The sequence below is a fragment of the Sinocyclocheilus rhinocerous genome, unplaced genomic scaffold, assembly GCF_001515625.1.
Source record: "Sinocyclocheilus rhinocerous isolate Xijiao unplaced genomic scaffold, SAMN03320098_v1.1 scaffold3305, whole genome shotgun sequence".
Classification (NCBI taxonomy): Eukaryota; Metazoa; Chordata; class Actinopteri; order Cypriniformes; family Cyprinidae; genus Sinocyclocheilus; species Sinocyclocheilus rhinocerous.
Genome location: NW_015637159.1, coordinates 53,345 through 64,709, shown reverse-complemented (window position 1 = coordinate 64,709; position 11,365 = coordinate 53,345). Strand labels below are relative to the sequence as shown.

At 36.1% G+C, this 11,365-nt stretch overlaps 1 protein-coding gene across 1 annotated transcript in view; it reads left to right on the top strand.

Moving 5' to 3' along the window:
* Positions 1–3,840, top strand: part of LOC107748776 (unconventional prefoldin RPB5 interactor-like) — a 6,487-nt gene extending 2,647 nt beyond the window's left edge. Inside the window, exons 4-11 of the mRNA XM_016563720.1 lie at positions 887–1,022; positions 1,111–1,202; positions 1,311–1,371; positions 1,459–1,642; positions 1,894–1,900; positions 2,523–2,674; positions 2,766–3,009; positions 3,417–3,840. Of these exons, the coding sequence (XP_016419206.1) occupies positions 887–1,022; positions 1,111–1,202; positions 1,311–1,371; positions 1,459–1,642; positions 1,894–1,900; positions 2,523–2,674; positions 2,766–3,009; positions 3,417–3,599 (1,059 nt within the window). The 3' untranslated portion in view covers positions 3,600–3,840. The remainder of the gene's footprint in view (positions 1–886; positions 1,023–1,110; positions 1,203–1,310; positions 1,372–1,458; positions 1,643–1,893; positions 1,901–2,522; positions 2,675–2,765; positions 3,010–3,416) is intronic.
* The last annotated feature ends 7,525 nt before the right edge of the window (positions 3,841–11,365 follow it).

The window sequence follows — 11,365 nt, the reverse complement described above, 5'->3', positions numbered from 1 at the left end:
AGCAGATGTAGACAAGAATGACTCCTAACAAGCGACTGAGGTGTTGTTGGATGTAATAATGAACATAGCAGTCGTCATTTACTCCTGACATCTGAGCCGCTGAACTCGCAGTGGATTACGTTTGTTTCTGAAGGGAATGTGCCCCCCGATCTACATAAATGCGTTTATTTTTGTGCGAATCATTCGTGATCCAGCTTCATGTTTTGTAATGAATCTTTTACGTTTATTTTTTTTAATAATGTGCTAATTAGCAAGTTTCACGATGAATGCGGCTAAAGTAAACAGTCCCTCAGAGAGTGGCTCTGAAGAGAGGGGCGGGGTCAGCAGAGCTCATTAACATTTAAAGGACAATGCTACAAAACAAAAAACTTTTTGACAGGGTAAAAAAAAAGGTGTTTTTTTTACACTACCATTGAGAAATTTTAACCAAACTATGTTACAGACTTTTCATTAAGACCCTAAAGAATCATATCAACTTGTGGAAAATGGGCATCGGATGACCCCTTTAAGACCTGTTTACGTCAAGGACGATAACTATAACCGTAAAGTTTTAATAATCTTTGTTATTCTATGAGAATAGGAAAGCTCACACCACAACTATAACGATAGTGACATAGAGGAACAATATAGTTGGAATCACTTTGAACAATTTTTTCTAGCTGATGAATGATACTCCCATTAACAGCCAATCAGAGCTCGAGCATTTAAAGTGACAGGCAACTTAATTGCAGCATGTTTATAATAACAGAACCTAATGTGTGTTGCTGTGGTAGATGTGTAGTTGTCATGATAGTTATCATGCTTGGAGTGAACAGGCCTTTACTTGTCAGATTTGAAAGTGAAAGTGTCATTTTCTCATCATTTGGATGTTTTGTCAACATGATAGGTACCATTTGGTCCCTTGGCTTTCATGCCTGGAAAGCTAGTTCACACTAATGAGTTAACAGTGCTCCTCGGGGATAACTGGTTTGCAAAGTGTTCTGCCAAACAAGCCGACACTCTTGTGGAACACAGAAAGAAACGTGAGTTCATTTCTGTTCGATTAATATTTTCCATTGACCAGTTTGGAAAAATCCATACAGCTTGACCTGATATATGTTATTTTTCCAGATGTCAAAAATGCGCTAGATGACTTACAGAAAGTGATGAAGAACTTTCAGAATAAAGACGACTTTACAGATGATCTGGAAAAACTGGCTGGTGTAAGTGTCCAAACCATGACCTCATTGCCATGTGACATTATATGGAAACCTTATACTGATGTTTTCTTCTCTGGAAGAAACAATCATGTCTGCTCTTTTTACTAACAGGATACTGAAGATTTTGTAGACATTAGAGAAGAGGTAATAAATGAGGAAGAATTTACCAAAGGTAATTCTAGTTTTTCAGGTTAGCTTTTGTGTTTATCAGGTTGTTTTATCTTCTGTTGATCATTTACTCCCTATTGTGCTTCCACAGGAAAACGTTTGGCCCACAAACCCAATTCTAAACCTAAGCAGGAGTATTTGTCAGATCTGGAAGAGGACACAGAGAAGAAAGAAGGCGATGAAGAGAGAACGACAGGGCTGCTGTCAGAGGAGGAGCTGTGGGCCCGACTTGATGAACTAGAGTGTGAGGAGGAACTTCAAGATGAGAGATACCGGTAAAATATTGAATTTCCACAAAAAATATCAAGCAGCACAAATGTTTTCAACATCGATTGTCATAAGAAATGTATCTTGAGCACCAAAACAACCTATTAGTGATTTCTGAAGGATCACGTGACACTGAAGACTGGAGTAATGGTTACTGAAAATTCAACTTTAATATCACAGGAATAAATGACATTTTAAAATGGTAACACTTTAGTATAGGGACCAGTTAACTGCCTCAAGTTCATTATTTCAAATGTAGACATGCGGCAAGCACACAAATAGAGAGCGATGCGTTCGCGACACGCTGGTTTTTTTCCAGGCGCGTCTGCGTCGCAGCGAGATAAAACATGCTTAGCAACGGCAGGTCCCAAGCACTTTGGAAATGAAGGAGAAAGCTAGGTGTGACATGTGAACGACCCCTTTGTTTCCACAAAAATTATTAAACCGCAGAACTGTTTTCAACATTAATAATAAGAAATGTTTCTTGAGCAGCAAATCAGCATATTAGAATGATTTCTGAAGGATCATGTGACACTGAAGACTGGAGTAATGATGCTGAAAATTCAGTGTTGTTATTACAGGAATAAATTACATTTTAAAATATTTGAAAGCAGAACAGAATTATTTAAAATTGTAATGATATTTCACATTTTACTGTTTGTACTGTATTGTTGATGAAATAAAAAAATTAAATCAGCCTTGGTAAACCTAAGAAGCTTCTTTCAAAATCATAAAAAAATAATAATAATCTTACCGACCCCAAACTTTTGAACAGTAGTGTATATTAACTTTTTTTTTTTTTTGCATTGAATTACTTTCTCCTGTGTGTCTTGAAAATAAAACGATTTACATAATTCTTTCTTTCCATTTTCCTTTTTCCCTGTGAAGGTCAGGATAAATACAGGAAAGAACACCACTCTAAAATTCAGCGAAAGAAATGAACAAAAGGTACAAGCCAAGCGGAAAAAAAAAAGTGGCAAAAGTAACGGCCTTTCTCCTCATGAAAGTTACAAGATCACAAGCCCAGCAGACATTTATAGGTAACAGCCTAATGGGAATTTTTATTGATGTATTAAAACAAAGCATGTTTGTTTTTTATCGGTTCAGTTTCAACGCAGTGTTTGTTTGTAGGGTGTTTGTGGATTTGGTGAATGGAGAGCCAATACCACGCAAGTCCATTTTGAAGTCCCGCAGCCGTGAGAACAGCGTGTGCAGTGACACCAGCGAAAGCAGCACAGCTGACTTTGAAGAGCGCCGTGCGGCTTTTGGACGCTCGTGGAGCCATGATGACGCCACACACAGTGATACCAGCGATGGCATTACAGAGGAGGAAAGCCCCACTGGAACGAGCCCCCGCACTAACGGACGCTTTGAGGTACTGAAGACTTGTTGCTGTTGGTTAAAGTCTGCATGAAATGGAAATTCACCCAATCTATATTCTAATTGCATGTTATTGATCGTATTGTGAATTATTTATTCACTGTAGTGCAACGTGATTTTAAAAACCACTCAAAATACTGTAGCAACACCATAGAAATGCCCTAGCAACTACACAGAATAGACTGGAAGCCCCAGCATCATGTCAGCAAGTTTCACATGGAAAAGCAGCAGTCAAATTTTCTTCAAAAACTGTAAACTTTTATTGTTTATATATCTTGTGACAGAAAGTATTTTTATTTCTTTACCAGTCCAGAAATTATATTAAATGCATTGTTTTTTTTAATATGTCTTGCTCAGAAACAATATTCTCATTAAATATTTAAATGTCTTTTTGTGTTTTAGGCTTTTACAGGCACAGTGATTGAAAAGGAGCCCCTGCCTTGCTCCATCCCATACCTGACCATCGCCCCTCCTGCCTTACCCACAATCCCCGAGAGAAAGCTGGAGGAGGTGGGCCCCGAAGCTCTTCAGGAGCCACCCAAGAGGATGTCCAAGTTTAAAGCTACACGGTTGCATCAGACATGAGTTCATCTCATCAACACACAACTTTTAAATTCGGTTTTGTACAACAGTAACTCCTATAGTCTGACTTTCTCACTAGCTGTCCTCTTCCTCTGTCCTCCACACTACTTCTATACTGTCATCTGTCTGTTTTTTTGTTTTGTTTTGTTTTGTTACATGCACCCTGGACATTTTATTTGCTCTGTAAGAGTAATTTGCTTTTTTATATGCCAGATGGTTTGTTTAAAGGGATAGTTCACCAGAAAATTAAAACTGTCATCATTTACTCACCTCTTGTCTTTCCTGTATGATGTTTTTTCTTCTGTGGAACACAAAGGAAGTTATTTTGAAGGAAGTTGGAAATCGTTGTTTCACAGAAGAAAGTCATACAGGTTTGGATCTTCATGAGATTGATTAAATGATGACAGAATTTTCTTTTTTTGTGTGTGAACAGTCCCTTTAATTTATGAAGATGCTGCACATTTTGGTATCTTTTGTGTGTATTAGTATAGATAAATAATAGTTAAAAATAGAATGGAGAAAAAAAAAAATCCTAAAATGTTTTCAAGACAAACAAAATAGTAGTGCTAGTGACATCATGACTACTGTCATTGTTGTGATGTGGTCTATGATGTGGATTTTTTTGGAAAATGCTTTATTAAAGTTAATTCTCGTTTTGTTAATTCATGACATTTATGTGCAACTTTGACCTATGTTGGTCATAAAATAGCTGCCAATTTCTGTCAGCATAAAAAAAAAAAATGATAATTTCTGAACTTCATCTCTGATTCTCTTATCTCGTTTTTTATCTTGTTTACAGAGTTTTGGCTTTGTACATCAGCTTTTTTTGTGACTGCCGGAAAAAATGTTGTGGTAACTGAAAAGGAGAAAAAATAAATGATTTTGACTGTACAAGTGTTTTAACTGGTCATTAGGACATTATTCATTTGGTTTCGGTTCTACACAGGACGTTCATTTGTGCATTCATTTCTGTGCATGAAACAAGTCGCGGTTTTACTGATGAAGCAACTCCTTTGTCATTGTGGTGGTGTTCAGTCAGAACCATTAGAGGGCGCTAAAGCCTTTTACTTTTTTTATCTTTAAAAATCAAAGCCAAAACAAGTTAATGCCTATGGAGAGGGAAAAAAACTATAGACATTTAGCAGCTGAATCTTGGGCTCCAAATGTTACCAACAAAAAAATAGTTTAGGCTTGTCAGATTAGGTGTTTTTACAAAAGCATTCTTTTTAAATGTTATAAAACGTTATAAAATATTTAGAATGATTATCAAGAATATCTCTTTGGATTTGAGACTTTAGTGTTTGCAACTTTACAGATCTTCTTTATGCACCAAGAGCTTGTAACATTCCAAAGAGAAAGGAAAAATTGAAATCGCATCATATGACCCCTTTAATAAATTATTTTGAATGTAAACTTTGGGCCAACATATATATGGCAGCATGTCTTTGAGTTATTAACTTAATCGAAGGCAATTATATATTTGTGTTGAATGATGCAGTATCTCACAATAAATCAATCACGGGCACATCTCTACAGTCATTTACAAGGTTCACAATGTGGCATTCAAGAAAAGTAGTTCAGCCTTCTTGGAAACAAGTGTGTCAGAATAATCCAAAAACAAGATGACTCAGAGTGCTCCATTATTACTTCTGGCATTTAAAGGCAAGGATGGAGTATTTCTGAGGAGGGCTGGCTCCATCAATGCCTTTGTTTGCACCGGTATCAGACATTTGTGTTTGACTGCAGACTTATCCATCAGCAAATTGACATTTGGATGTGGACAGGTTCTGAGTCAGCAGCTGGGCTGAACACAGCTTAGTCCGTTCAATTAATTTCTGTCTAGAAAGACTGAATGATCACCTCCAATAAAAACATTTTCAAGCATGATCTTCATGCTTAAAATGGCTTAGAGTTGATTTTTGATGTCATTTAGCAGGGCTGTTGCGAAAAACTCTGAAAGTCATGAGAGATATTTCACATAGAAACTTATACAGCAGGCTTTAAAGAAATAGTACACTCAGAAGATAAAAATTATCTTACCATAAACCTTAATCAGGTTAGACGCCATATTGAATTTTAAAGGAGTAGTTCACTTCCAGAATGAAAATTCTGTCATTTACTCACCCTCCACTTGTTCCAAACCTGTTTGAGTTTCTTTGTTCTGTTGAACACAAAAGAAGATATATTGAAAGATGTTAGTATCCGAACAGTTGATGGGCACCACTGACATCAATAGTAGGGGGAAAAAATACTATGGAAGTCAATGGTGCCCATCAACTGTTCGGATACCAACATTTTTTTCAAAATATCATCTTTTGTGTTCAACAGAAGAAAGAAACTCATTCAGCTTTGGAACAAGTGGAAGGTAAATGATGACAGAATTTTCATTCTGGAAGTGAACTTATCCTTTTATCCTGCATGATAGACCTAGTCTTTATAATGGCACACACTGTATAAAGGTCCTAAATCAGGTAATTTTCACAAATTACTTTTAAAGTTTTTTTTTTTCTTCTAAGAAAGGCTTTTCGTCAGCCGCACACTCGGTGCATGTTGTCAAACAATAGTAGCTACAATCCATTGAACAGACTGTACTTCCATCTTGCACTGCCTCATTCCTGTCAAAAATTAAATATACTACCCTGACTAAGATCTGCTCACAATCGTGACATTCCAAACCTGTTTGATTTTTTTTTTCTTCTACTGAACACATATTGCTTGTCATTGGTCATTTTTAACAACCTCTATTCACTGTTGTTCACATCCATTTTACTGAAAAGACAAACATGAACTTTCAACTAAATGTCTCATTTTGTGTTCCACAGAAGAAATACAGTCAAACAAGTTTGGATCAACATTAGGGTGAGTAAATGATGACAAAATGTTCATTTTTGGAAGAACTATCACTTTAATTCTCACTCATGAGTCAGTGTTTTCAGATTATTTTCTGTGCCAGTAAATAATAAATCTAGAGGCACTGAGGTGCCTTCTATTTTATGCCACTGTCTCAACGGGCATCTGTGTTACTGAAACTGTCACTGATAAGGATCGCACTAATAATCGCTGCTGGGCCCATGAGCTCTATAATGTCCAGCTGGTCTCTCATGCTGATCCACCGTTTTAGGGGTCAGAGTCTCTCCGAAGTGGCTGAGTTCAGTCTGGATGTGTCATCATTAGACTCAACATATCAACTGTACCAAACCATAGTGCCTCAGAGTGGCCATTTCACCCCATAATTGAAACATCTGATACTCATCTCCAAGCAACAGTTATTAAAGGCAATTTCACACCAATTAGTTGTGTAGTTAACACATCTAATGGAGCCAGATGGGGAATATCAATTCAAGCTCGAATGACAAACCTGCCCTGGATTTTGCTCGGGAGCAATTAGTAGTATGAAGGAAGCTGAAAAGAGTGAGCTGTTTTTTATTTCATGCTTGCGATGGATCCTTGTTCCTTATATTACTGTGCATGTTTCGCATTTTAGTCTAAATATATAGCCTATTTCAATTCTCAATAAAACTGTTAAGCAATTACATTCATTCTGGAGATTTGCAATGAAAGTGTTCTATGCATGTGTTTGACTGGTAAAACAATAGATCACCACGGGCAGCTGTGTTCCTCCCTTGTTTCCATGGCAATGCTGCTGATTGACAGTTGCCCTGACAACTCCATTCAGCCACCACCTGCTAGCTGTCAATCAGACCTGCCATCCTGGGGCTATTGACAGAGCTGTCAGCCTGTGTGAGAAGTGCCTGTCAAAGCTTCCAGCACTTGTGGTGGCAGGGAAACATCTTTTTCCTCCATTCAAATTGTCTTCTCTTGTCGCCTTCTTAAAAGTCAAATTTGGTCAGAGCCATATCCTCTTAGATTTACATTTGCATTCACATTTATATGCCTGGCACACAGGTTTTTGTTAGCAAAGTGAGAATGGAGAGCATTAAGACTCCATTATTTGTTATTGCTACCTGCATTTGCTTGTCAGTGTTGTTTGAATGCTCATTTTCAGTACTGTTAGAATGGAGCTGCATGGGTGAATAGTTGACTAAAAGATGTAGTTTTCAAAGTATTCTTGTTACAACAGTTATTCTATGTAGATGATACTATTTATGGTCATAAACTAGGACTGTAGAAATGTACCTTTACTGCTGTTCTCACTTAAGTAGTAACAATCGAAGTCAGCAACTCTTCTCGCTTGGTAATGAATTTGAACCACTTCACATAAAAAAAAAACGTCTGAAATATTCGTTCATGAAACAGAGAGCCATACGCACAATATTAAAATATGTATATAATTGCTTACTATATAGTGCATAATAAAATTAATTGGATGTAATGTATTTTTTTTTACTTAAATGTATTATTAGAGTTGGTTTATTGAGTTATTAAACAATAATGACTGATTATTGAGCTTTACCAGCTTTGCTCACACCTGACAGATGACAAGCCCCAGCTCGGAGGCTGACCCTGCAATCAAAGTTCTGTCACACCCGTCAATATCCTACTGTCATAGCAACACTTCTTGTGAATGATGATGTGAGAGAGGGTGGTGCTGGTGGGTTGGGGTCTAGCTTTACATTAACAGTCAGTCACCACCACACCTCCAGATGAAACGTGGTGTATGTTCTCCAGGTTTCATAACTTCAGAGCTCTCTGTTAACAGTGCACTTGTTATAGAACTTTTCTTCATTTAGAGTTATCTAGGGAAATGTGCATTCAACAGTGATAGAGTTTTTATGTATTCACTTTGTTCTGATAATGCAGAGGATATTAAGGTTCTTTTTGTAATTCACTTCCAAAAACCTTCAACTTTAAGTGGTTATTTGTATCTGTACAGCATACTACTTAACCCTCATGTTTTGTTAGGGGTTTTTAATAGCTCAAAAATATACAATATTTAATAAAATAAAAAATATATAATACAGTATTGTTGTAATCACGTTTTTTTGTTTGTTTGTTTGTTTGTTTTTTTTGCAGCTGATGAACTATAAAAACATTGACAGCCAACCATAATGATCCTACTTTGAAGAGCTCGAGCATTCAAAGCGGCGAATGACAAAACTAATAAACAGAATGTTATTGTGCGTTGGTATGGATGCTAATATAGTTAGGGCCTTTAAAAAATATATTATAATAATAACTTTTTTACTCACAGTTTCTAACTGAAAATATACTTACAGCTTGGCATAATTAGAAAAAGTATATTCATTATAGAAATTCCCTTGGAGATTTTATCAATTTACATGATTTTTTCCAGGTCTGGAAATCACACTTTTAAAATTAGACTTCCTCATATATCCATACATCCAAGACAATAGCATCTGTTTCATAAAGGGAAAAACATTTGTTAAGGGGTTGAATTAAAATAAATAATAATAAAAAAAGAAATGTTAGTTGTAACTTATTTTAATGCTTGTTTTGTCCTATTTTAAATCATTTTAAGTCATCTTGAGGCTCCCTAACAGGCCCTGGTCCCTTGGTTGAGAACTGCTGCTTGACTGGCTTTTGAGATTTCTTTTTTTTTTTCTTAAGTGTGATTATGCTCCCAGTTAAATTTAGCCCAAACAGAAACAATGCTACTTTAATCAATGCCAATCACATTTCTAAAAATTGCATGTCTGCTTTGTTAAAAAAAAAACATAAGGCTTCAATAATATTGCCTTTACTGTTTTCTAAGGAACTTGACAGGAAAATAAGACATTAATTTCAAATTGCTTTTATTGTTCTTACACTTATACTCCAAACATGACAACAATAAGCTTAATCTCAACAGAACATGAGGATTAAATCAAATAGCCTATTAAAGAATGCTCAGAAAATTGACATATGCAATTTAATGACTGTCTTGCGTTTTGTTATATATCACATTTGAAATCCCATGATTAGGTCAGTTCAGGGGAGGAAGGTTCTATTAAATCTGTCTGGATGAGGCATTCACAGTTTTAAAGACTTTACAATATCCTGGCCATATTTCAAAGCCTATCATCGCCTTCAGATTAAAGCTGACGCTGATGTCTGCCAGCTCACATTAGTCATAAGAATGTCACAATGGGTTTTGCAACAGTCAGTGCTAATGATGTCTGCATTTCATGTTTCCTCTGCAGTGGATTATTAATCATGATCTATGATATTTGCTGTCGAATTGTTGTCTAATCATCCAAAGTGTTTGCGTTTACACTTTTTTTGCCACAAAAAAAATCTTTGGACATGTTTGACTTAAAAAAAGATTTGATTCCTGCCACGCAAAAGTCTAGTGAATGGAAACTCATGTCTCCTGTGCATTTACAAGACGTGAAATCGAAAGGGACAGGCTCGTCCTTGACAAGTACACCTGTCACAGGGTCAAGTCAGATCACATTGGCATATAGTCAAGCATGTTGCGCTTGCTGCTTGGGTTTGTTTATTTCAGGATACATTTGTTGTAGTAACTAGCTGGCTTGTAAAGCAACAATGAATTAAGTAAAATGTATTTTCAGATAGTTACACTATAACACATACTTTATAATAAACAGAAAATTTAAAGCGATGAGAGGAATCGTACTATCTATTCATTTACATAGCAACATTTAATCTTACTTTCTATATGCACATGGTAATTTACACCAGCAACTACAGTAGACAGCATTTTCTGCAATTGTTGTCCTTTTTTTATATTAAATACTTTATTTCACTGTCTACATTTTTGTATTTTTTTTTGTCACAAATCAAATGACAAATTATTATAAAAATATTGAGATATTTGTATTCTTGAAATAGGTAAGCGAATACATCAAAGTATTACACGGCTGTATGAATTCCATGAAAAATAGACAATAATGATAATACTATACAAATGGTAGGACTATTCATTTTGTTATCTCTATGAGTCAAATCATTATATAAATGACTTTTTTTCACAAAGTTTTTTAATAAGAATTTACGTCATTTACTCCCGACATCTGAGCCGCTGAAGACGCAGTGGATTACGTTTGTTTTCGAAGGGAATGCGCCCCCATCTACATAAATGTGTCTATGTTCGCGCGAATCATTCGTGATCCAGCTTCACCAATAAAAGAAGTATAGAGTATAAGGTTTTTTAAAGAACCTTTGCAAATTGCCTTTCCTAATAATGTGCTAATTAGCTAGTTTCACGATTAATGCAGCTAAAGTAAACAGTCTCTCTGAGAGCGGCTCGGAAGAGAGGGGCGGGGTCAGCAGAGCATTTAACATTTAAAGGAGCATATTAACATTTAAAGGAAAATGCTACAAAACTGCAAAAAAAAAGAGCTGTTTTTGACAGGGTAAAAAAATTGTTTTTTACACTACCATTGAGAAATTTTAACCAAACTATGTTACAGACTTTCCATTAAGACCCTAAAGAAACATATCAACTTGTGGAAAATGGGCATCCTATGACCCCTTTAAAGGGTGAAGAGGATCGTGCAGAACCTGTGCAAGCATGGCTTTTAATGGTAGGCCTATGTTTTTTGGTTGTTGTTGTCTCATACTTTTAGATACGCTGTTATTTGTAAATGCTACTGCTTATGTTAGCTTTTAATATACGGTTTTATCCTGATTAAAGCTTTAATACAGTACAGCAACTGCACGTTGCTGTACTGTATATACCATGTTTAACGCTTCTCATACCTATGTGAAAATAAGTGTATAATTGTAACAGTTCATTGTTGGAGCTGAGCTGAGAGAGAGAGAGAGAGAGAGATGCAGAGCAGGGGGACGCGAGGAACAGTATTAAGAACCGCTGCTTTAGAACATTGATTTTGAAACTTGTGAAT